Genomic DNA, 27,331 nt, shown 5'->3' on the forward strand with positions numbered 1-27,331 from the left:
AAGGCAACCTAGTGCTATTCCTTCTGCCTCTGTTTTGCTAATATGGGAGGTGAGATGAGATTAAAGCAACTTGGTGTGCTGAACCAGTGCATGAAGGACAGCTGCCTTAGAGAGTTACCTTAATTCCAAAAGCATTTTGCATGAGTTGTTAAATCAGTTTATGTTATGATAAGCATTAGTTGTAGGAGTTGTTATCACAGCATAACCTGGCCCATTCCAAATGGTATGGATGCGAAATTTCAAAATGAGTGTGATGTTAGAAGCACAAGCATTGGAGGGCCAGCACAGTTATATATCACAGTTTTTGGACCTATGGGGCAAGCTAAGTCTCCTTAGCAAACAACACTTAAAAAGTGTTAGCTACATTATTTACACGAATACCCAAGAGCTGCTTGATACTGGAGGAATGAGGAACTTTCTGGTGTATGTAGCATCACAGAACTCTTCCTATAGATAGAGCTCATTCTGGATTATTTGTTTATAAGGAAAAAGAGGAAAGGCTGGCTTGGGTAATTAGGGAATCCAGATGATCTCCATATCTCAGGGGAAAAAACTCAAAAAACAATTGGCGACCTCAGGCTATTTTAATCAACAAATTGCTAGTGAAAAGAAGCATGACCTCAGCTTCTTTGACCAGTGGCCAAAAAAGCTTACCTAGATGAACATAGAAGGAAAAGACTTGAGTAGGGAGGGGGGTTCAGGATGGGGAACACATGTAAATCTATGGCTGATTCATGTCAATGTATGGCAAAAACCACTGCAATATTGTAATTAGCCTCCAAATAATAAAAATAAATGAAAAAAATAAAAAAGAAAGAAAAGACTTGAGTAATCTAGAAAACCTAGCTAATGGGGATTTAGATGAGGATTTAGGTAATTTAGTTTAGAAATCCCATTTATTTACAAAACTGAGTTTTCGAGAAGGGGGTGTGGTTCTACATGCCTTTGATCATAAGATCTCTGTCAGTTGATTTACCCATATAAAAAGTTATGCTTTTTTAACTTTTAGCTATTTTAGAGTTGATTAACGTTTAAAAATCGAGTTTTGTGATACTTTATATAAGCTTAATACACATTGTTTTGACTTTTTGAGTTAAATTTTTTTTTTTATTGTGGTAAAGGATCAAAGTGAAAGTGGTTCAGTTGTGTCCGAATCTTTGTGACCCCGTGGACTGTATAGTCTCCGGGCCAGAATACTGGAGTGGGTAGCCTTTCCCTTCTCCAGGGGATCTTCCCAACCCAGGGATCAAACCCAGGTCTCCTACCTTGCAGGCGGATTCTTTACCAACTGAGCCACAAGGGAAACCCAAAAATACTGGAGTGAGTAGCCTATCCCTTCTCCAGGGAATCTTCCTGACCCAGGAATCCAAACGGGGTCTCCTGCATTGCAGGTGGATTCTTTACCTCCTGAACTATCAGGGAAGCCATAATGTGGTAAAGGATACATAACATTAAGTTTACTGTTCAACCTTTTTAAGTGTACAGCTCAATGACATTAGAACATTCACGTTGTTGTGTAACTATCACCACTATTTATTTCCAGAGTTTTTTTTTTTTAATCATCCCAAACAGAGACTCTACCCATTAAACAATGACTCCCTATTTCCCACACCCCCAGCCCCTGATAACTTCTGTTCTACTTTCTGTTCCTATGAATTTACTAATTCTCAATCTTATACAATTGGAATCATGCAATGTCTGTCCTTTTGTAAGTGGCTTATTTAGCATGATGTCCTTGAGGTTTATCCATGTTGTAGCATGTGTCAGAGTTTCCTTCCTTTAAATGGCTGAGAAATATTCCATTGTATGTATATATCCCAATTTGTTTATCCATTCTTCTGTTAATAGATGCTTGGTTGCTTGCTTCTACCGTTTGGCTGTTGTGAATAGTATTGCAGTGAACATGATGTTCAAATATCTGAGTCTCTACTTTCAGTTCTTTTGAATATATGCCTACGAACAGAATTGCTGGATCATATGGCAATTCCATGTTTAAGTTTTTGAGGAACTTCCAACTGTTTTCTGCATCAGCTGCATTGTTTTAGTTTCATCAGCAGTTGCATGAGAATTCCCACTTGTTTTGTTTTTGCTTTTGTTGCCTTTGCTTTTGGTATCAAATCCAAAAAATCACTGCCAAGGTGGGTGTCAAGGATGAAAGTTTAAATTTTGATGAAGTCCAATTTATCTATTTTTTTCTTTTGTCCATGCCGTTATGTCATATTTAGAAAATGTTGCCAAACTATGAAGATTTATAGTTTTTATGTGGTTATATGTATGTATATGTTTGTGTAACTTAGTGTATAAGGTATAGTTTTAGTATAGGGGTTAAATTTAGATCTTTGTCCTTTTGTTTTTGTTTTTATCCTTCAATTGTTTACTTCTGAAAATACAAGTATATATATTCTTTTTCTTACAAAAAGTTAGTGTACTATGCATGCCTTTGTATATTACTTTTTTTTTTCACTTAGCAGTGTATTTTCAGTATCGCTCCATAGCAGAATAGAGATTTCCTCATTTTGTTTTACATCTGTATGGTTATATATTTTGTTTTATGATAGTTTTTCTGTAATTTTTCAAGTGACTCAAATGGTCATTTGTGTTCTTTCCCTGTCTGCTCTTTTTACATTTAGTGTCTTGTTTTATTTGATCCATTTTGAGATAATTTTTGTAACTGGCAGAAGGTCAGGATCCAGCTTCATTCCTTTGAACAGAAATGAATTCAGGAAATACAGGAATACATTCAGGAAAATGAATGTATTCAGTTTTCCATCACCATTTGTCCTTACCCCTATTCAATACTATCAGCATTGTCAAGTTGAATGACCATGTGTGTGATGATCTATTTATTGGTTCTGTTCCATTGTATGTCTTTCTTATGCAATTATCAGACTGTTTTGGTTATTATAGCTTTGTGTAGAAAGCTTTGAAGTAATAAAGTGTTACTCTTCCAATTTATTTTTATTTTTTTAGATTGTTTTGCCTATTTAGAGTCCTTTGAAATTCCATATGACTTTTAGGATGGGTTTTTCTATTTCTGCAAAAAATGCCATTGTGGTTTTGATAATGACTGCATTGAATCTGTAGATCACTTTGGGTAGTATTGGCATCTTAACAGTATGGTTAACAATGTAAGTCATTGGCATTGACTTAACTGAGGAAACAAATGGGTGAGTGCACAGTGGGTTGCAGTTTATATTTGTCAGTCTCCAGCTTTTGGCAGCTCTGGGGACTCTTGACCTTAATTTTGTGACCCCATGGACTGTAGCCCATCAGGCTTCTCTGTTCATGGAATTTTCCAGGCAAGAATACTGGAATAGGTATCCATTCCCTTCTCCAGGGGATCTTCTAACCCAGGGATCAAACCGAGGTCTCTTTACCGTCTGAGCCACCAGGGAAGCCCAATAACAAAGGGAAAGAAAGAAAAAAAGTGAAGTCGCTAGTCGTGTCCTACTCTTTGCTACCTGGTGGACTGTAGCCTACCAGGCTCCTCAGTCCATGGAATTTTCCAGGCAGGAGTTGCCATTTCCTTCTCCAGGGAATCTTCCCAACCCAGAGATCGAACCTGGGTCTCCCGCATTGCAGGCAGACACTTTACTGTCTGAGCCACCACAGGGTGGAGTATGTAATTCTTCTAAAGTGAATGATAAACATTGTAAAATGTGTGTTTTCCAGTCTTCTGCTCCCTTGGGCTGTAGGACATGTGAACTTAGACTTTTCTTTCTTGTTTCTGACTCCTTAGTTACCATAGGTAGTGATCAGAGTTTGAAAAGGGAAGAGCAAGAAAGAGGTAGACAGGGAAGGTAGACTGGAAGGAGTCTGTGAACCTGTGATGTCGCTGCATTTAAGTGTTTAATTTCTTTCAGTAATGTTTCATAGTTTTCAGTATACTAATTTTTTTTGCCTCCTTGGTTAAATTTATTCTTAGGTATTTATTCTTTTTGATGCTATTGTAAATGAGATTGTTTTTTAAATTTCTTTATGGATTTTTCATTGCTATTGTATAGCATTCTTTGTGTGTTTATTCTATTTATTAGCTCTGATTTTGTGTGTATTTTTAGGATTATTTTATGATTTAAGATCATATCATCTGCAAACAGAGATGATTTTACTACTTCTTTCCCAGTTTGGATTTCTTTTATTTCTTTTACTTGCCTAAGTGCTCTGGCTGGAACTTCTAGTACCTTGTTAAATAGAAGTGACAAAGCAGATGTTTTTTTCTGGATCTTAGGGGGAAATTTTTAAAATCTTTGACGGGTTATGATATTAGTTGTGTGTTTTTTATTTTGCTTTAGGTTTTTTGTTGTTGTTGCTAGTTGGCCTTTACCATGTTGAAGAAGTTCCTTTCTATTACTAGTTCATCATGAAAAGGTGCTGATTTTGTCAAATGCTTCCTTCTGTGTCAGTTGAGATGATCATGTAATTTTTCTTTTCCTTCAATCTGTTAATGTGGCTTATCACATTGATTGATATTTCATACGTTCAATCACCCTTACATTCCGAAGATAAATCTTACTTGGTCTTAACTTGGTCATGGTATATAACCCTTTTAATATACTGCTAAATTTGGTTTGCTTGTATTTCATCGATGATTTTTTGCATGTGTGTTCATAGAATCAGAGTAACACTGGCCTCATAGAATCAGTTAGGAAGTGTTCCCTCCTTTGCAGTTTTTTGGAAGTATGAGAAGGATTGATGTTAATTCTTTACATATTGAACAGACTTCTCTCATTTAATACTCATTACTGCATTATAAAAATATAACCAGGAACTGGAAAGTCGGACATTTTTATTTGTTTCAACCAGTTTTGCTGAATGTGCACTGGGAAGCAGTGAATCTTATTTTCAAAGCACTATGTTCTCAGAGAGAACTTCATTTCTAGGGACTGTAGCTTTTTGGGGAGAATTTTATACTCTTGATGCATGCATGCTAAGTTGCTTCAGTTGGGTCCAACTCTTTGGACTGTAGTCCTCCAGGTTCCTCTGTCCATGGATTCTCCAGACAAGAATACTGGAGTGGGTTGCCATTTCCTTCTCTAGGGGATATCCCCAACCCAGGGATCAAACTTGAGTCTCCTGAATTGGCAGGTGGGTTCTTTACCACTAGTGCCAACTGGGAAACCCATATTGTTGATAGCTTAAAAGAAAAAGTTAAAAATAGCTATTTTTCTGTCAAATTACCTCAGCTTTTTTTTGGAAGCAAGAGGACATTTGCCACTCATATAAGAAAAAGTGGGGAAGATCAGAAGATAACTAAGGTATGTTTTTTAATAACACATTATTCCTATTAAAAATGTAAATATTGCTTCAGTTGTGTGAAACAGATTGCTCACGTAAAGTGAAACCTGGCAGTTTTTGAGTTTTTTAACTCCTCGGTTGCATTTATCTATATTCAGTAGATTGATTTTTAAAAAAATCTTTGTAGCTTTTATTTATACATACAAACTTGATTTATAGAAGTTTTTCTGTTCTTTTTTTCTTTTTGAGTAGAGGAATAGTGTGTCTAAAAAGTTTTATAAACAGAATTGTGGATCACCTTTGCTATATCAGGTCTTTATTGTTTAGGCTTTTGTCAGTAAGGTGACATCTACAAAATTATTAAAGTTGTTATCATAGAATAGGAAAAGAAAATTTAAAATAATTTGGTTACTGGATAAGGCTAAGCTATTAATTTAGAATAGAGCCCATTTTTATTTTTAAAATTAGGAACCTGAAGCAGTTTCTACAAGAAATTATATATATTTGACAACTGTTTTGACAGGTATGTAAAAAAAGCTTTATCAAGAATAATAAAAGAAAAATGTGTTAAATTTAAACATAAAAAATCCAGGTGCAAAAACATTCTTTTATAGGCAAAAGTGCTTTATTTCCAGCTTTTTACTGGAAAATAATGTTAGTCAAAAAAGAAATTAATGGTGAAAATCTAATATGGCTTTGGCTCAAGTTTTAATTCATTCCTTTAAATATTATCTTATAGAATAATTTAGAGACAGAGGGACAACCATGTGAGGACACAGGAGGGAAAAAGAAAAAAAATAATTTAAAAAGAAAAACCTGGTAAAGGTTTTTAAATTAAAATATATTTTATTTACAATATTAGTTTCAGGTGTGCAGCATAGTGATTCAGTGTTTTTAGAGATTATACTCCATTGAAAGTTATCACAAGATAATGGCTGTAATTTCCTGTGCTATACAATATGTCCTTGTTGCTTATCTATCTAGTAGGTTTCTAAAATAAAAGATAAGATTAATCTGAACAGAGATGAAGGCAGAGAACGTAGAGGACTGTACTACAACGGGAATTATAAAAGCTAGGTCCAAGTAGGTTTGTAGAATTAGTAATCCCAGGTGGCTCATTGGTAAAGAACCTGCCTGCCAGTGCGGGAGACTGGAGACTCAGGTTTGATCCCTAGGTGGGGAAGATCATCTGGAGGAGAAAATGGCAACCTACTCCAGTATTCTTGCCAGGAAAATCCCATGGACAGAGGAGCCTGGTAGGCTACAGTCTGTGGGGTCGAGTCGGACACGACTGAGCATGCATGCATACCAAGTTGAGTAAGATGTTTCAGTGAAGACATAGCTGGGTAAGTTTAATATCTTTCTTTTTTTTTGGAAATATGCTTTGACATAAACATAGATAGTTTGGAGTAAATGAATTGTGTTCTGATCACACAATTTTTGTTTTAAAATGATGTATAGATATATGATTAGGTAGTGTTTTTGTTTTAAAACGATGGAGAGTTTTATGATTAGAGGTGTTTGACTGCCCAAATTTGATATTTAATAAATTAACCAAGTAAAATCAAAAGTGTTACATGCAATTTGCTTTTGGTGACTAATTTTTACTCATGTTTTTAATCTTTGTTTAGAGGTGTAAATTTAAGTATCAATTTGAGGCATATAGGACAAACTGAAAAGTAAAAAAAAAAAATCCTGATTTCCCTAATACATAGTATACAAGCTATTTCTCGTATAGAGGGGCTATAAAATGCAGTATTTTTATTTGTTTATAGTTTGTGGTAAAAGTGTAATAGTTCTTTTAATATTTTAGAAAAAAATTGGTTCCGACTTTTTGTTCATTATTACTATCTTTTTGTAAACATTATTATTCTTTTAGAGCAGTTTTAGTTTCACCGTAGAGTTGGGCAGAAAGTACATTGTTGTTCAGTTGCTCAGTCATGTCCGACTCTGTGACCCCATGGACTGCAGCACACTAGGCTTCCTGTTCTCCACTATGTTCTGGAACTTGCTCAGACTCATGTCCGTTGGGTTGGTGATGCCATCCAACCATAGTGCCCATGTAACTCCCTTCCCCCGCATAGGAATAGTTTCCCCCACTATCAACATCCCTGCACCAGAGTGGTACGTTTGTTATAATCGATGAACCTACACTGACGCATCATTATCATCCAAAGTCATAGTTTACTTTAGAGTTCAGTCTTAAAGATATCCATTCTATAGCTTTTGACAAATGCATAATGACATATATCCACCATTATATCATCATACAGAATATTACTATCATTTTTAAACTCTGAGTTCCCATTGGTTTCTTAAAATTTTCTTAGTTCAGAAGATTTTATTAAACTCCTTTGTTCTTTGGAGATGGAAAAAGTCTGTTGACGTGATTCCCCATGTTTAAAGGGCCAAGTTAGAAGTAGATTAATGACATAAACAGGTAGTGTTTAGTAGGAAAGTCATGTGGGAAAGATCTTACCACCTGTGTGTGTGTTCAGTCGCAAAGTCATGTCTGACTCTTTGCAGCCCCCTGGACTGCAGCATCCCAGGCTTCCCTGTCCTTCACTATCTCCCAGAGTTTGCTCAGATTCATGTCTATTGAATTAATGATGCTATCTAACCATTTCATCCTCTACCATTCCCTTCTTTTGCTGTAAATCTTTCCCAGAATCAGAGTCTTTTCCAATTTGTTGTGTTATTTTTGCTCCATTTTCTTTTAGGTTAATTGTGGTACATCAGTTGCAAGTTTTATTTCCCTTTTAGTTGAAATGCTTAGTGTACAACAGCATTTTACTTCTAAAGTTCCCATGTTTTGATGTCATTTGCCAGAATTACATTAGAACCTCCTTTATGGGCATTTTGCTGTTATTTACTAAGTGGGCATTAACTCTTTCTCATATTGTTTTCAGAGTTTTAAATTTTTTATTTTTTACTATTCAGTTTTGAAAGTAAATTATAAAAGCTTTTTTAATGTCTAATCAATTTTTTAAAAATGGTTTTTGCATTTTAAATAACAGATTTTGGTTTGTTTGTTTGTTTGTTTTCTTAACCCAATAGTTTGCTTGCCTAAACTGAATTTGAAGTAATTCAAACTACTGGAGATCTGCCACATTACAATATCATAGAAAGAAGCTGGTTTTCAAATAATGGAAGAGTCTAAGACCTCTGAAAATGAAAATCATGAACCAAAGAAGAATGCTTGGGCTCTTTCTGAAGAAAGCAAAGCAGTTAAAGTTATAACTAATCAGACTTTGAAAGCTAAAAATGATAAATCCATAAAAGAAATTGGGACCAACTCTCCAAATAGAAATAATAGTAAAAAAAATAAGCAAAATGATATTTGTATAGAAAAAACAGAAGTTAAATCATGTAAAGTAAATGCTGCCAGTGTTCCAGGTAAAGATTTGGGATTAGTCCTTCGAGATCAAAGTCACTGCAAAGCGAAAAAATCACCTAATTCACCAGCGAAAGCAGAAAAGTTACCTGTTTCTCAGGCAAAAGTAGAAAGAGCACCCAGTTTACAGGCAAAAACAGAAAAACCATCAAAGTCACCTAATTCACCAGTGAAAACAGAAAAGACACCCAGTTCACAGGCAATAGTAGCAGAAAAGACACTTAATTCACAGAGGAAAGCAGAAAAAGTACCTGGTTCTCAGACGAAATCAGAAAAGGTACCCAGCCTGCCAGCAGAAGCTGAGAAGGTACCCAATTTACTGTTGAAAGAAAACATGAGACAGACAGAATTACAGCACATTGGAAAAAAAATTCCAAGTTCCTTTACTTCTCTGGATAAAGTGAATATTGGTGTTGCAGAAGAAGAAAAATCTGCTATGGAAAACTCACAACGATCTCAGAAGCAGCAAACGTGTACAGATAATACTGGTGATTCTGATGATAGTGCTTCAGGAACTGAAGACATATCAGATGATTTGAGTAAGTAAAACTTAGATTATCCCACAACTCACATTTTTGGAGAGATATTTTAATATTCAGTTCAGTTCAGTTCAGTCGCTCAGTCATATCCGACTCTTTGCGACTCCATGAATCGCAGCACACCAGGCCTCCCTGTCCATCACCAACTCCCGGAGTTTACTCAACTATATGTGTTCTTTAAATTTTTTCCTAGTTTGATTTTAACAATTTTAACTATGCAAAGACATTCTTTAGATAGAAAAACATTTATTATGATAGGACAAAGCTTGTGAAAATACGAATTTAGTGGCTTCTGTGGTTGGTACACACACAGGCACATATACTCTTTATTTATTTATTTTTACATACACTCTTTTTAAATGGTCCTGGTAATACAATGCCCATTCATTCACCAAACATGTATGCATGTATTGAGTTTCTCTTATATGCCGTTCAGGTATTTACAATGGAAAACCAAAAGAACACAGCCCCAGGTCTCAAGGAAGCTTCTAGTTAGGTGAAGGTATTACAGATAAGTAAGTTGATAATTTAGTTCAGTGCCAAAAACTTAGAATTGAGAAAGTACATGATTTAATTGAGGTATTTATACTTTTGGGGCTTCCCTCGTGGCTCAGTGGTAAAGAATCTGCCTGCCAACGCAGGAGACACAGGTTCATTCCCTGAGTTGGAAAGATCCCCTGGAGAAGGAAATGGTAACCCACTCCAGAATTCTTGCCTGGGAAATTCCATGGACAGAGGAGCCTGGCAGACTGTTACAGTTCATGGGGTGGCAAAAGAGTCGGATACAACTTAGTAACTAAACATCAATAACAGTTAGACTTTGGGTTGAGAAAAGGCGTGATGCAAATGTGAGACTGCAAGTGTGACCGAGGTTCATTATGACTGAACCAAGGACTTGAGGAGGAATGTGGCAAAAGATGGAGCTGAAAAAGGCACACAAGAATTAGAGAGTAAGGGGCCTTTAGGATATGATAGGACTTTATGAGTGTTTTGAGAAGCCCCTAAAGAGGTAGCACTGTGATCACATATATATGTGTGTGTATATTTTTGGGGATACAATGCAGCAAATTCTTTGACAGGAACAAAACTGGAAACAGATGTGTTATGACACTGTTGCAGTTTACTTGAGAACTATCAGTGTAAAATTAATTTTCTAATAGGATCTTGATATTCACTTTAATTAATTTCTTATAAATATTGTCCATGTCTCTTGAGTAATCTTAATTTTGTTGAAATTAATGAATTTTCCCTGGCAGTCTTTTTTCCTGCTGTTTCTGTGGCTAAAAGAATAAAACCTTTTCTTGATGTTTAAATAGAAAAGGCTATTTTTAAGTCATTATTTACCACTCTTTGAGAAATGCTAATAAAGAGTTCAGAAATAGCTTCTTTTTGTTTCTAGTGTACATAGATAATGGTTTATTGACAGACCTTTTTTTTTTTTAATTTAGTAGAGGTACCTCTATGTATGTAAGAAACAGTATTAATACTTTCATAGATATGGCTTAGGACAAGACCTCCAAAAGTAAGTCAAATTAAAGACAATATCAAATAAATAATAGTACTGAAAGTTTTTGGATATGGCAAATCTAAACATGATAGTATGTGACTAAAGTTGAGAAATACTGGTGTATGAGATCACTTACAAGGGTCTGATCACTTTAATTAGTTAAAGCTATGATTTAAAGATTTTTTTTTTTTTAAGGTGACAAAATAAAGTGACAGAGTGAGGTAGTTAAGCTAGTGAGCTCTGGAGTAAAATTTCATAGGTTTTGAATCTTATCTTCCTCACTTAAGAGCTTTGTGATCTTGGATAAGCTGCCCATCCTTTACAAGATATGTTCTTCAGTTTCCTCATTTTTTTAAAAAGTGGAGATGCTGCTGCCTTTGTTACAAAGGTTAAGTGAAATAATTCATAGAATGTTTCAGGTAGTCCCTGATACAGTAGGCACAATTGCAGTGAATATCCTTTGTTGTTATTATTTCTCCAATGAAGTGCAGTTTTGTTATTTGTTAACGTGGAGAACGAGTTGAACTAGCTTCAGGAAGATAGTAGACTGAGTAGAGGTTCTTTTGAGAAACTTGTTTTAACAAAGTAATGGGAATGAGTTATAGTAATTATTTCATAAATAAGGGCTTATTTTAAAGAATTCTCTTCAATATGTATAATATTGGCCTTGAAGTCCTGTTGATACAGAATTATGTAGCACTTTTTTTTCTATTTTGTAAATTAACTTTTTACATAGATTTCCCCTTTGTAAATTAAATAGAATAAAATATCTTTGTCTAGGTCATTGTCTGTTTGGACTTAACATAGTTTATAGACTTTTGATTAATCTCAGGCCTACCTGATTAGTGAATTAATTTTCATTAGGTCCAATTTTGGCTCCTACAATTTCTCCTTTTGCCATTCATAAATTAAAAAAATATTTTGAGTTATATCTGCTATGTGCCAGTTACTGATCTAGTCGCTGGGAATGTGACAGTGAACAAAACAGGTAATACTACACTTACGGAGTTAATATTCTAGTGGGAGGAAATAGATGACAAACATAGTAAGTAACAGAAGTATGTAATAAGTTAGATGGTGATAAATATTATAAATAAAATAGGAAAGGTTGTAAAGAATGAAAGAATGATGCTGCTGTGTCTGGTGGTGGTGTTTCACATTTAAATTGTCACTGAGAAGGTGACATTAGAGCATATATTTGAAATTAAGAGGTGAGAGATGCGCCTGGTAAATATTTGAAGGGAGTATATTCTAGATGTGAGCTTCTCAAACTTTAATGTGTATAGGAATCGCCTGGGAAGTGTGTTAAAATTCAGGTTCTTGGGCTCCATTCTCTGGGATTTTTTTATTTAGAAAGTTAAGAGTCTGATGATGCTGGATTTCTAACAAGCTCCTGAATGAAACTGCTGCTGCTGGTGGTCAGGATCATGGTTTTGGGCAGCAGAACCTATTAGTAACTTATCTTTTTACTTTTCACTTATACCACCCTTCCTATGTTTTCAACATAGCAGCCAGAATGATCCTGTTAAAATTATTCAGATTGTGTTACTGCTATTCAGAATGTTTCAGTGGTTTTTAATAAATCAGAGTAAAAGCTAGTGTCTTTGCTGTGACCTTGTGATTTTCGACACTCCCCCCTGCTTCTATGCTCTCATTTATCTACTTATCCTTCTCTGTTCCAACAGCATGATTTCCTTGCAGTTCCTCAAATGTGAAGGCAAGTGGTCACCTGATGTGTTTTGTATTTGCTTTTTCTTTGCCTGGAACACTCTTCTTCCAGATGGCCACATGGCTAGCTGTCTTACCTCCTTCACCTTCTCATTGAGCCTTTTGCTGGGTTGCTTATCTAAAATTTATAACCCTTACCTCTACTTGTGGCACTCCTTATTCCTTGTACCGTTTTCTCCAAAGTTCTTGTTATCATCTGTCATATTTAAAGTTTCTCCCATTTACCTTTTTATGTTTTGAGATACAATTCATACACCATAACATTTGCCATTTAAAAATATACACTTTAGTGTTTTTTAGTGTATTTATAAAATTGTGTAGACATTCAGTTCAGTTCAGTCGCTCAGGCGTGTCCGACTGTTTGCGACCCCATGAATCGCAGCACGTCAGAGTATATCATATTTACTTTGGAGATTCTGCAAGATAGTATGTTATATTAGCCTTGTATAGTAAGTCTTAGTCATAGTTGTCTTTTCTGATATAGGTAGGTCAGAAGGAGATAGGCATTTGACCCATGAAATAATTTTTTGTGTGTGAATTTTGATACCATGTATATCTTTTACTTAATATTTTAAGTAGGTATACCAATTTGTACTACCAAGGAAAAATATTTTTCCTGTATGTGTATACATTGAATGTCTGTTTTTCATTAAAAATTTTTTAATTTACCAATTCTGTTGATGGTAACTAAGTGATTGCTTCCTTTTCTAGGTAAAATGAAGAGTGATGAATCTAATAAAGAAAATTCTTCAGAGATGGACTATTTAGAAAATGCCACTGTGATAGATGAATCTACATTGACACCTGAGCAGAGGCTAGGCTTGAAACAAGCAGAAGAACGCTTAGAAAGAGATCACATCTTTCGACTTGAAAAAGTATACCATGTTGTTTTAGTTATTTGGAGGAAAATGCATGTTCTACCAAGTACAGCTCTTTTTATTTTTCTTACAGTATTCCTTAGGCGGAAATATCACTCATTTTCCCTTCCTTCCCTCTTTCTTTTCTTCTTTTCTCCCTGTCTTTCGCTCCGTTTGTTCAGCAAATCCTTTCATCTGTGAGTCTTGACTTCATTCTTTCATTCCAGGGCTTGGCAAACTATGGCCTATCACCTTGTTTTTGTTTTCTAAAATTGTGGTAAAATACCTCATGTTTTTATAAACAATTTTATTGGAACACAGCCATGTCATCCTTATTGTGTATGGCTGCTTTCTTGCTCCTGTGGCAGAGTTTAGTTTTGAATACTTGCTGTAGAGTATTTGGATCACTATGCATAAAATATCTACTCTTTACCAAAAGCATAAAATATTTACTGAAATATTGCTTTGTCCCTTTAAAAAAGTGTGCTGACCCCTGATTTATTCATTTAGCAAATAGATATGGAGAGCTTGTTACATTCTAGATACTGGGCTAAACACTGGGGGTATATTGGTGAATATGGCACAGTTTCTGCCCGTTAGAAGTTAACAGTCTGTTTGGAGTGCCAAATAAAATAGTAAATACTACAGCATATACTAAACTTTCTCCTTTCCCCCTAGGTTTTCTCTTTTTCTTTTCTCCCTTAATTTACTGAGTATCTTCTATGTATTAGGAACTGTTCTAGCTATCAGTATCTTGTTCCTAAGTACTTCTATTAATTTCCTGACCTAGAAACACACATTCCCAGCCTTAACAATAAAAACACTGCTAGATGTTGAAGGAAAGAACCATAAATCATTTTGTTCTTAAATAGATACTTGGGATATTTGTGAGTATGCATACAGGGAAATATTAGGTTGGTGCAAAAGTAAGTACGGTTTTAGACCCTGAATTTTAAATCATTATAACTAGGCTCAGAAACGTCTTTGTTAATCAAAATAGGAACCATTATAATCAACACATTTTTGCCAATGAGAAATAAGTTTGTTTATTCTTGTAGCATAAAAATCCATGCTTGATTCAACGAACTCTTGGAAAGCATTTTCTGCATCCTGTGGAAGCATTTTCCCTGTAATGGTTTCTCCAGGATTCAGAACACTTTAGTGGATCAGACTGGCAGCAGACCACCAGTAACCGTGACCTTTTTTGGTGCAAGTTTGACTTGGGAAGTGCTTGGAGCTTCTTCTCAGTCCAGCCACTGAGCTGGTCGTTGCTAGTTGTGTAAAATCCACTTTTCATCACGTCTTCTTTGATCACTCATCAACTTCTCCTGTAGTTACAGAGGATCAGCTTTGACGATCCTCTCAGTTGGTCATTGTCACCTTCCGATGGCCAGCCGTTATGCCTCTCATCTTCAAGGCTCCCATTTCCATTACAAAACTTCTCAAGCCACCACTGCACTAAACCTTCATTAGCAGTTCCTGGCCAAATGCGTTGTTGATGTTGTGAGTTGTCTCTGCTGCTTTATAACTCATTTTTAACTCATAAGAAAATCACTGGAATTTACTTTTTGTCTATATCATTTCTGTAGTCTAAAATACATATAAAATAAACAGCAGGTAATAATTCATTAGCAAAAAACAAGCAAGAAATGGGCATTCAAATGGTGTATAACATAACATTTATTTAAGAATGTATTCTAATATCAAATGGCACATTTCAACAATGCAGACTTGCAATTACTTTTGCACCAACCTAATATAATAAATAGGTCATCATTTCTGATAAATGAAGAAAGAAATGATGTGATTTTGTATAACTTAGAAAAAAGGTCATACCTAAATTGAAGAAGGCAATCCTGAGTCATTAGTAAAACTTATGACAAAGTAGTTGTCCTGTGAAAGTAGGAAGGAATATGAAAGAGTATGTAAAATAGGAAAGAGTTTGGCTTACATAGTTTCACACAATCCTAGTTAGATGGAAGTCTTTTTTTCAATTTGCTGTTTTACATAGTTCTGTCTTTCCTTTCACTTTCTCTTTCCTAAGTCTGGAATTAGTCTGGATCTGTGCATTACAGGTTAAATATTGAGTACTTGTGTGCCATGATCTGGTGATAAAAAGTTAGAATTGGGGCATACATGGCTTCATTATACTGCTTTTTTAGGATTTCTTTTAGAGAAAGACATGTAAGCAAATAATAATAGTAACAATATTGTTTGAAAATGGGATCCCAACTTGAGTTGGGGTGTAGAGGCATAAATTTGGGAATGCTTTATAAGAAAGCGACATTGGAACTGAGTTTGCAGAAATGGCTAGGAGTTGAGTAGGTGGGTTGGAGAATGGTGGTGTAGGTAAATTGTATGACATGTATAAAGGAAAGGTGAAATGTGTTTTCAAGAAATATAAGCAGGGGACTAGATGTGAAAATGTGTAGTATATGAAGTAGGAAAAGTTACTTGTTGTGAAAAGGAAGAAGTTGGGGTGGAATAGATATTTGATAGTAATAGGAAAGAAGGTCCTGAGGTGAAAGAAATCTTGAAAGCATGTAAAACATATTGTTGTTGAATTTAAATAGTAATGATGTAAAATCAGCGTGCCAGTACCATCATAGATGTCTATAAACTCTTCTTTTTCTGACACCTTTTTGGTTTTCATGCCCTCCAAAACCTCTTGTTTTCAATCCATTATATTCTTAAATAAAACTTTTCTTTACCAATTTTAAATACTCATTAAGAATATTCTTACCAGCTTGCTTTTGATTGCATCAGATGTTTGGTTCACAATTTACTTATGCATTATCTAATTGAAGAGTAAAGATGTAGACTTTTTAAACTGTAGCAAGAAGGAATAAACCCAAACTGTTAGATCGGGGTCCCCAACCTCCAAGATCTAATACCTGATAATCTGAGGTGAAGCTGATGCAATAGTAATAGAAATAAAGTGAACAATATATGTAATGTGCTTGAATCATCCCAAAACCATCCTGCCCCATCTATGGAAAGCTTACCTTCCATGAAACCCATCTCTGTTTCCAGAAAGGTTGGGGATCAATACAGATCAAAAGAGTGAATTTCCCCATGTGTGCATGCATGCTCAGTCGTGTCCAACTCTTTGTGACCCCACGGACTGTAGCCCACTAGACTCCTCTGCCCATGGAATTTTCCAGACAAGAATACTGGAATGGGTTGCCATTTCTTACTCCCGGGGAATCTTCCCCACTCAGGGATCAAATCCAGTCTCTTGTGTCTCTTGCATTGACAGGTGGATTCTTTATGACTCTGCCACCTGATAGTAAGTGTTAAATGGTGACTGGGAAATACTTAGACTCTCCATGCCCAGGAATCTTTTTTTTTTTTTTTAATTTAAAATTACAGCTTTTATTTTTTCCAGATTTATTGAGAAGTAATTGACATACATTGACTGTATAAATTTAAGGTATATAGCATGATGATTTGATTTACATGGATTGAAATAATTACTACAGTAAGTTTAGCTAACATCTCCTCATATAGATGCAATAAAAAGAAAAGAAAAAAGTAATAAATATTCTTTGATGAGAACTTTTAGGATTTACTCTTAGCAACTTTCTTATATATCATAACAGCAGTGCTCATTATATTCCTGGAGCTTATTTATCTTATAACTGGAAGTTGGTACTTTTTATCCACACTTCTACAGTATTCCCATCTTCTCCCCTCCACCTCTGGTAATCAGAAGTCTGATCTCTTTTTCTTTGAGGGATTTAAAAAAAATGATTCCATATAAAAGTGAGATCATAGAGTATTAATCTTACTCTATCTCATTTATTTTACTCAGCATAATGCCTTCAGGGTCCATCCATGTTGTTGCAAATGGTAGGATTTTCTCATGTTTTTTATGACATTTTATTCCTGGGCTGGGAAGATCTGCTGGAGAAGGGATAGGCTACTCACTCCAGAATTCTTGGGCTTCCCTTGTGTTTCAGCTGGTAAAGAGTCTGCTTGCAATGCGGGAGACCTGGGTTCCATCCTTGGGTTGGGAAGATCCCCTGAAGAAGGGAAAGGCAACCCACTCCAATATTCCGGCCTGGAGAATTCCATGAACTGTGTAGTCCATGGGGTCGTAAAGAGTCAGACGCAACCGAGCGACTTTCACTTCCATTTTCTTTGCTTCTTAATATAGACATTTATTGCTATGAACTTTCCTGTTAGAGCTGCTCTTGCTGTATCCCACAGGTTCTGGTATGTTATTTTTCCAACTTTGTCTCAAGAAACTTTTTTATTTCCCTTTAATTTTTTGTTTGATCCATTGATTGTTCAGGACACAAATCTTTATTCTAACTGGTCTACGTAAACTTACCAATGTGTTTGTTAATGGTAAAATAAAATATTATAACAGTAATAAAGAAATTTTTAAACGTTGTATTTTTCATGTGTCCCTTCTGTGAAACTAGAAGCTTCATGATGATGAGGACATTTTTGTCTTATTTACTGTTACGCTTAATACAGTACCTTGTACATAGTAGTTGGTTAGTAATTAGAGATAGTTAGCTTCCTGGTTAAGTAAATGGGTTTTGGAGTCACTGGGTCTTAGTTCTGCCACTTACTGATTAAGTAAGTGGTTAGAATTGGGAAGTTATTTAGCTTTAAACCTCGGTTTATCATTAAAAGGGAGTTGATAGAAATTTGCTTATTGGGCTGAGACAATTAGATAGTAGAGATAAAGTTCTTGGTGCAGCGCCAGGTGTATGCTAAGTACTAAATAAAGATTAACTACTTGTAGGAATGAGTAATTTTACCAAATGGGGCAATTTTTTATTACTTCATTTTTACGTACATAGAAGCAGGTTTAAGTGCTAGAAATTTATCCAGGATCAGTTGAGATGTCATTTCAGGCCTTTTGTCTCCCCATTCAGTGTTATAACCAAGCTTTTCTTACTGAAAGATTCCAGACATGTCCTTGTCTACTCACATTTTACATTTGAAAAAGTTGTCTGATAAGTGGGCATATGATTTCCTTAGTGACATCAGTAGTCATGGCTTTAGGTATTTTGTATTTATGCTTTCAACTCCTCAGTTCAGCCCTTCTTGCCACTTCCACAATTCTTAGCTTGAACCAAGTCAGTGTCATCTGGGTTATTGCAGTGAGCTTATAATGGCAATAAGTTCTTTTTGTTTCTTTTCTTGATAAAGAAGGCAAGTGATCCCTGTAAAATTAGAGAAGATCTTATAATTCTCTGCTCAGAAGTCTTCAGTACCTTCCCCTCACACTTACAATAAAACTTAGAGTCCTTATAAGGGGCCTTGTGATCTGACTTCTATTACCTCTCTCTTCAGTCATAGTAACTTTTTTTTTTTTGAAGTTTCTCAAACAAATTAAGCACATTCCTGCCTCAGGGTCTTAGCATTCACATTTCTGTCCACTTGAAATGTCTTCATACATCCATACAACTCAGTCCTTCACTTCCTTTAAGTCATTTTTATCAGTAAATGATGATTCTATTTTTAAAAGGAAGATACCTCCCTTAAATTCCTATTTTTTAATCTGCATTTATTTATTACCTGTCTTTCTATTCTAGAATGTAAATTTATAAGGACAAGAATTTTCATCTATTTTGCTTATATTATTATCTTCAGCTTCTAGAGAATATTTGACATATAGTATGAGTTCAGAAAATATTTGGTGAATTAAGAAGTAGTTATGGTCGGAAACTAAGAGAAGTCTCTGTGAGGGCTTAATTCATTCCCCAGTAAGGACAGATTTGAAGTAATTTTAAAGTAAAGAAATGACTAGATTGAACTTATTTTTCTTACTTGCTTATTGCCTTGCGCAAATTTCTTAATTCTAGGGATTTAGTTGCTTTGCCAGTAAAATGAGGAATTCCTCATAGGGGTATTGTAAGGTTAATAATGGATACTCTATAAGTGAAAGCTATGTTTATTTTTGATCTGTGGCAGAACTGTTGCTAAATTTGGGGCAGGTTTCTTATTTAAAGGAAATTGTGATATATTCTGAAGTAAGAGAATCTTTTTGTCAGGAGTTGCAGCCTATTGAAGGTCAGTATGAGGTAAAAATTAAGTATTGCTGCAATTTCACTGTAAGGAACTGGAAACAGTGCTTTAAAATTCAACATAGATTCATTGTGTTTTGGTAATTTTTTATTGTATCACCTTAGGGTCTTTGGATTTCCTCTTGGCTTTGGATTCAGATGTACATGAAATTAAATCAGTGTCTACCTTGTAATACTGTTGTATCCTTGTAAAAGTTACAAGCTCTGTGAACTTTTTTCCCCCCAGTTGTATAAAATGAAGATAATACCAATGTAATAGGATTATTAGGGGAGTTAAAATGATAAATTTTATGTCAAACATCTAGCATAGTGCCTAGCATATAACAGGCACTTTGAAATTTTTAACTATTATTTCAAGAAGGCATGTATAAAGTATGGTTTAAGTATTGTGACTGCTACTTTCCATGTGTCGTAATTGTTTTTCCTTTCAGAATAGTTACTTCATGAGGTTATCCATTTATTCCCATGTGATTGTGATTGATTAGAGTGTTTTCACAACTCATCTTTTGGAGTTGTCTTCTGTATTTATAGTATTTGTTTGTTTAGTCACTAAGTTGTGTCCGACTCTTTTGTGACCCCATAGACTGAAGCCTGCAAGGCTCCTCTGTCCTTGGGATTTCCCAGGCAAGAATACTGGAGTGTGTTGCTATTTCCTTCTCCAGGGATCTTCCTGATTCTGCAATCAAACCTACATCTCCTGCATTGGCAGGCAAATTCTTTATCACTGAGCCACCAGGGAAGCCCCATATTTGTAGATTCTTTTGAAATCCCCAATTTGAGAGTAGATTTTATTTTTTATAGGAATCAAAAAGACTGAAATTTTGTAACCAATTTTTGGCAGTGTTGGAATAACACTAAATAATAATACTGCCTTTCTTATCTTACAATGAATTCTAAAGACTATACTAGATGAATATCAAACATATTTAGGACTATCATGATATTGTTTGAAATTAGTATATTATCTCCTATGATGACTACTTTAAAAGGACACCTACCTCTTGAGTGTATGAGTATTGAATTGTTTATTAAAAAGTATTACTTCACTGCTTATTTTTGCCTCATATATTTACATAGTTGTTGTATTAACATACAGTAAAAATTTTTACTGTTTCTGTTTTCTGAAGAAATGTGTTTTTAACTTTTTTTTTTAGCGCTCACCAGAATATACCAATTGCCGATATCTATGCAAACTTTGCTTAATTCACATTGAAAACATCCAAGGAGCTCATAAACATATAAAAGAGAAACGACATAAGAAAAACATTTTGGTAAGTCTTTTTAGAAAATATTTTATTTATTTATTGAATGATAAAACTATATTAAATATTTTTATTAATGAATCTAAAAACCAAGTGTTTGTCCATTCTTATAGTAGTAACTGATATGATAGTGTTGAAAGCTGTGATTGCCCTCCTTCTGTTAGATGGTCTGGATGGGAACCTTCTCAGTGACCAGTTTGCTCATCCTAAAGTATGTTGTGTTTCCTAAGCTTAAAAGCCAGGTACAGTCAGTCCAACTGATTTTTATTGAGTTCTTATGTGTTACCTCTGTGGAGTGGTAAATAAGATAGTCATGGTTCTTGCCCTCAGAGTTTCTAAAGTATTGGTGAAAGCATACAATGAATAAGGATTTTACGTATGATGAGTTTCATTAAAGGGGGAATTGTGATACTAAGGAAGTGTACAAAGGATATTTTACTTAATGTAAAGGAGGGATGATTTCTTTAAGAAAATGACATTTGAGTTGTTGAACCTTGAAGTAGAGGTTTAAAAGGCAGAAAGCTAAGTGGCATAGAGGGGTGAGATGAGAGCATTTTACACAAATAAGCAACATGAATAAAGGTCTCTAAATTGTGAGAGGACGTGACATATGAGTAACTGAAAGAGTCTAGTATGACTGGAGCAAGAGAGCTAAGGGAAAAATGGTATGAGATGAAGCTAGAGAAGTCTAGATCATGTAGGGCCTGATAAAGTTTAGACTTTGGGAATTCATATGTGATCACTTATTAGAATGTTTTCTTTTTTAAATCCATTAGTATATTAGCTATTTAATTTTTTTCTTTTCAAAATTGTAATATTCTGTATAACTTCTCACTTATCTCTAAGATATCCTCTCTGAGAAATACTCTTTTACTTGACCTTTCCAGCAAGTCTGTGTTACAGATACTTTCTTTGTGTTCCCATAGTGACTTGATCAGAAAACCTTATACTTATGTATTATAAATATCTGTGCTTCTCTCCTCTTGCAGACTTCAGTATGTAAATATTTTCAAGGACAGATTTGATTTCTTATTTTTTTATTTTTCTTCATTCCTAAGTACAGTATCTGACGCATAGTTGGTGATCAGTACATTTCTATTGGAAGAAAAATGCATTAAAAAAATTCAGCAACTTAGAAGGAAAAGAAATCACTCAAATTTTATCAGCCTATTTTTATTCAGTTAGCATTTTAGAAGAGTTAATAGAGACAAAGTGGTAGTTTAAGAGATAGTAACTGAGAAATTTCAAGAAATGTTGGAAGATGCTGATCACTAGTTGCAGGAAGCTCAGGGAATTCCCAACAAACTTTAAAAGAAAGTCATTACACATTATATACATTATAGAGAAATTTCAGAATAGTTGAAAAAAACCCAAACCAACCTTAAAATCAGCTATCCTGAACTTTTAGTTCTTGAAATAAGCAACAAAACAAAGAAACAACTATTACTGATAATTTTTTTTCTTTAGGCAATGAAGGACTTGACAGTGAAAACAAATGAGCTCAATGATTACTCCAATTTGAGAGTTTTCAGATTGTTCTATAGGGAGCAGAATGCAATGGGCTCCTAGAGATGAGAAGATGAACTTTTCTTCAGGTAGTACAGTGTGGCTACAGTTTGTAGGACAGAAAAGCAAAAAGAAAGCTATACAGGCAGAAATTCAAAGACCTATGAACAGTTTCGTCAGAATATCTAGTGCAATACTGATTGGCGCACGGATGAGAGAAAGCTGCCTGAAGTCAGGGTAAGAACCATCCGAAGGGATTAGAATAGTGCTTGGTGCACCTCCAAAGCTGCGAATAGTATCTTCCAGATTGAAAAACATCATGAGACTTCCCTGATGGTCCAGTAGTTAAGATTCAGCACTTCCAATGCAGGGGACCTAGGTTTAGTCCCTGGTCAGGGATCTAGGTCCTGTATGCCACAACTAAAGATCCTACATGCTGCAGCAAAGATACCACATGCTGAAATGAAAATGGAAGATCCTGTGTGCCCAAACTAAGTCCCAGCACACACAGTGAATGCATTAAAATGAGCTAAACCCCAAACTCAAATAGCTAATCCGTGAACAAGAAAAATCTTGAAAGGAAGAGTTGTATTTTTACCCGTATATATAACAGCTTCACATGAAATCTAAAATGATATGCAGACTGCTACTAGGGTCTTCTCCAAAGTAAAACTTTCTTGATAATATGAACAGAATCTTGCTTTAAAATAAAGCCTTCTTGGACTTCCCTGGTGATATAGCAGATGAGAATTCACCTGCTACTGCAGAGGACATGAGTTTGATCCCTGGTCGCAGAGGATTTCACATGCTGTGAATCAGCTAAGGCTGTGAGCCACAATGACTGAACATGCGGGCTGCAATTACTGAAGCTCACATGCCTAGAGCTTGTGCGCTGCAACAAGAGAAGCCTGCACACTACAAGTAAGAGTAGCCACTGCTCTCTGCAGCTAGAGGAAGCCTGTGTGCAGCAATGAAGTCCCAGCACAGCCAAAAATAAATAATAAGAAAATAAAATTTTTAAAAAGGCCTAGTGTAGCTGGATAAATAAATAAATAAATATATATTTTTGAATGGAAAAGCAAAAAGAAAAACCTCATACTCTGTGGGAAGTTGGGTAGAGTAATCAGAAAGACCTTATTTCAATAGTGGGGAATCTTTAACCCTAAACTAAATCTGGTGCCAACTAAAAAATTTTGAAGGTAAGACACCAAAAAATAACCTATTTTCAAGTATTTCATGTCATTATAGAAAAAAGCTTGAGAATATTTTTAGGAATACAAAATGTCCATCATCCCCTGAAAGTTCATGTTGTCTGCCGTTCAGTCAAAAATTATCTGGTGTACAAGGCAGCAGGAAGATAGAAATCGTGAAGAGAAGAAAGGTCAGTCGATCAAAAGCGACCTTGAACTGACACAGTAGAATTGGTAGAACTGATCATTAAAATAGTTAATATAACTACTCTTGATGTTCCTAAAAGCAGAGACATGGAAGATATAAAAATGATTCAAATTGAACTTACAGAAATGAAAACTATAATGTCTAAGATGAAAAATACAGTATGTAGGATGGCAGATGAGACATTGCAAAAGAAGTGGTTGGTGAACTTAAAGATATAGGAATGGAAGTAAGTAATGAAACAAAGAAAAAAGAACTTGGAAAAAAGAAAAGAGCACCCTTGAGCTCTTGGATATAATTGATATTTGTACCATTTCTTCATAAACTCTTCAGAACATTGAGGAGGAATGCTTCCCAGCCCAGTCTATAAGGACCATATTACTCTAGTACAGGAACCAGAAGAGGATATTACAATGAAAGAAAACTTCAGATCAATATCCCTCATTAGAATAATTGCAAAAATTCTGAATATTATTTTAGAAAATTGAATCCAACAATGTTTAAAGGAGGAAATACAAAATGACCAAATAGGAATTTATTCCAGGAGTGCATTTTTGGTTTAACATTAGAAAATGAATCACTGTAATTCATCACATTAACAAACAGAAAAAGAAAAATATGTGATCATCTTAGTAGATGCTGAAAAAGCATTTTAAAAAGTCCTGATTAAAAAAAATCTCAGCAGACTAGGAATAGAAGGGAACTTTTGCAACATCATAAAGAACATCTGTTAAGAGGTTACAACTAACATTATACTTAATGGTGAAAAACTGAATGTTTTCTCCTTAAGACAGAAAAAAGACAGGTATGAAAGTGGTATAGCTGTGGGAAACTGTATTGTAGTTCCTCAAAAAGTTAAAAATGGAATTACTATATGATCCAGCAGTTACACTTTTGAGTATAAACTCAAAGGAATTGAAAGCAGGGTCTTTAAGTGATGTTTGTACCACCATGTTCATTATAGCATTATCCACAATAGCTAAAACATGGAAGCAACTCAGCTGTCCATCAGCAGATGAATGGATAAAATGTTACATGTACATACATTGAAATATACTGCCTTAAAAAAGGAACGTAATTCTGATATGTCACAACGTGGAAGAACCTTGAGTAAGTTAATGCTAACTGAAATAAGCCAATCATAAAAAGACAAATACTGTAATTATTCCACTTATATGAGATACTTAGAGTAGTCAGAATCATAGACAGAAAGTAGAATGGTGGTTGTCTGGGGAGATGGAGGAATGGAAAGGTTTCAGTTTTACAAGATAAAAAGAATTCTGCTGATGTGTGATGGTGATGGTTGCACAACAATTGAATGTACTTAATTCCATTGAATTGTCTTTGTAAAAATGGTTAAGATAGTACATTTTATGTTATGTATATTTTATGACAGTAAAAAAAAAATTGAGGAAAAAGGTAGATATGTTCACTCTTGCCACTTTTATTCAGCGTTTTATTTGAAGTTCTAGCCAGTGAATTCAGACAAGAGAAAGAAAGGAAAGCTATCTAAGTTGGGAAAGAAGAAGTACAACTATATTTGTAGGTAAGTGTGATTATTTATATAGAATATTCAGTGACGTCAGAAAAGAGTTATTAGAGTTAATGAGTTTAGCAAGGTTGCAGAATACAAACTCAGTATGCAAAAGTCAGCTGTATTTTTACACACTAATAATGAACAGTACAAAAGTGAAATTCAAAAAACTATTTACAATATCATAAAAATATGCAAAATTATGCACAGAAATTATAAAACATTCCTGAGAGAAATTAAAGAAGAGCTAAAGAAATGCAGAAATAAAACCTTGTGTATGTGTTGGAAGAACTAATATTATTAAATTTCTTTCTAAACTGATCTATAGACTCAGCCCAATCCTGAACAAAATACTGAATTGAAAGCCTGATTCTAAAATTCATCTGGAATATACTCTGCTATATTTAAAGTAGATAAGCAACAAGGACCTACTTTATAGCACAGGGAACTATAGTCAATATCTTATAATAACCTATAATGGAAAAGAATCTGAAAAAGAATATATCTGCATGTACTTATGTATGTATGTATGTATAACTGAATCACTTTGTTGTAACCCAAAACACTGCAAATCAATATACTTCAATAAGGAAAACAAAAAAAGAAGGAAGAGAAAAGCTGAAATTCATCTGGGAAGGCAAAGGCCCTAGAAAATACAAAAGAACTTTGAAAAGAACAAAGTTGGAGGACTAACACCACCTGCTTTACAGATTTAAACTGCAGTAATAAGGCAGTGTGGTATTGGCATCAAGTAGACAAATAGATCAGTGGAGCAGAATAGTGAGAATAGAAATGGCACACTTGTATGAACAACTGATTTTCTTTTTTTAAACAGAGATTAAAGGCAATTCAGCGGAGAAATTTTACTCTCTTAAACATGAATAGTTAAATATCCATGTATAAAGAAAGACTTGATCCACACCTTACTTACAGACCTTAATATAAAACCTTAAAGTATAAAATTTCCAGGATAAAATATGGTAGAAAATCTTTATGACCTTGGATTAGGCAAAATTTCTTAGATATGATACTAAAGAGGAAAAAAATGATGAATGGACTTACTCAAAATTAAAAACTTTTGCTCTTTGAAAGATATCATTTAAAGAATGACAGGTAATACACCACATTAACAAATTGAAAGATAAAAACCATATGATTATTTCAATAGATGCAGAAAAAGTCTTTGACAAAATTCAACATCCATTTATGATAAAAACGCTCCAGAAAGCAGGAATGAAGGAACATACCTCAACATAATAAAAGCTATATGTGACAAACCCACAGCAAACATTATCCTCAATGGTGAAAAATTGAAAGCATTTCCCCTAAAATCAGGAACAAGACAAGGGTGCCCACTCTCACCACTACTATTCAACATAGTTTTGGAAGTTTTGGCCACAACAATCAGAGCAGAAAAAGAAATAAAAGGAATCCAGATAGGAAACGAAGAAGTGAAACTCTCACTGTTTGCAGATGACATGATCCTCTACATAGAAAACCCTAAAGATTCTACCAGAAAATTACTCGAGCTAATCAGCAAATATAGTAAAGTTTCAGGATATAAAATTAACAGACAGAAATCCCTTGCATTCCTATAGACTAACAATGAGAAAACAGAAAGAGAAATTAAGGAAACAATACCATTCACCATTGCAACAAAAAGAATAAAATACTTAGGAGTGTCTACCTAAAGAAACAAAAGACCTATACATAGAAAACTATGAAACACTGATGAAAGAAATCAAAGAGGACACAAATAGATGGAGAAACATACCGTGTTCATGGATTGGAAGAATCAATATTGTAAAAATGAGTATACTACTCAAAGCAATCTATAGATTCAATTCAATCCCTATCAAACTACCAACGGTATTCTTCACAGAACTAGAACAAATACCTTCACAATTTGTGTGGAAATACAAAAGACCTCGAATAGCCAAAGCAATCTTGAGAAAGAAGAATGGAACTGGAGGAATCAACCTGCCTGACTTCAGGCTGTACTACAAAGCCACAGTCATCAAGACAGTACAGTACTGGCACAAAGACAGAAATATAGATCAGTGGAACAAAATAGAGCCCAGAGATAAATCCACGTACCTACGGACACCTTATCTTCGACAAAGGAGGCAAGAATATACAATGAAAAAAGACAACCTCTTTAACAAGTGGTGCTGGGAAAACTGGTCAACCACTTGTAAAAGAATGAAACTAGAACACTTTCTAACACCATACACAAAAATAAACTCAAAATGGATTAAAGATCTAAATGTAAGAAACTATAAAACTCCTAGAGGAGACCATAGGCAAAACACTCTCCAACATAAATC

The 27,331-nt window shown here is 34.7% G+C and overlaps 1 protein-coding gene across 7 annotated transcripts in view; it reads left to right on the plus strand.

Annotated features, from left to right (window-relative positions):
- Positions 1-27,331, plus strand: part of TUT4 (terminal uridylyl transferase 4) — a 119,098-nt gene that overhangs the window by 11,658 nt on the left and 80,109 nt on the right. For all 7 annotated transcript variants that reach the window (XM_065913178.1, XM_065913143.1, XM_065913170.1 and 4 more), the window contains exons 2-4: positions 8,293-9,168; positions 13,115-13,278; positions 20,462-20,578. In XM_065913178.1, the coding sequence (XP_065769250.1) occupies positions 8,382-9,168; positions 13,115-13,278; positions 20,462-20,578 (1,068 nt within the window). In that variant the 5' untranslated portion in view covers positions 8,293-8,381. The remainder of the gene's footprint in view (positions 1-8,292; positions 9,169-13,114; positions 13,279-20,461; positions 20,579-27,331) is intronic.

The sequence above is a fragment of the Muntiacus reevesi genome, chromosome 1 (genome assembly GCF_963930625.1).
Source record: "Muntiacus reevesi chromosome 1, mMunRee1.1, whole genome shotgun sequence".
NCBI lineage: Eukaryota > Metazoa > Chordata > Mammalia > Artiodactyla > Cervidae > Muntiacus > Muntiacus reevesi.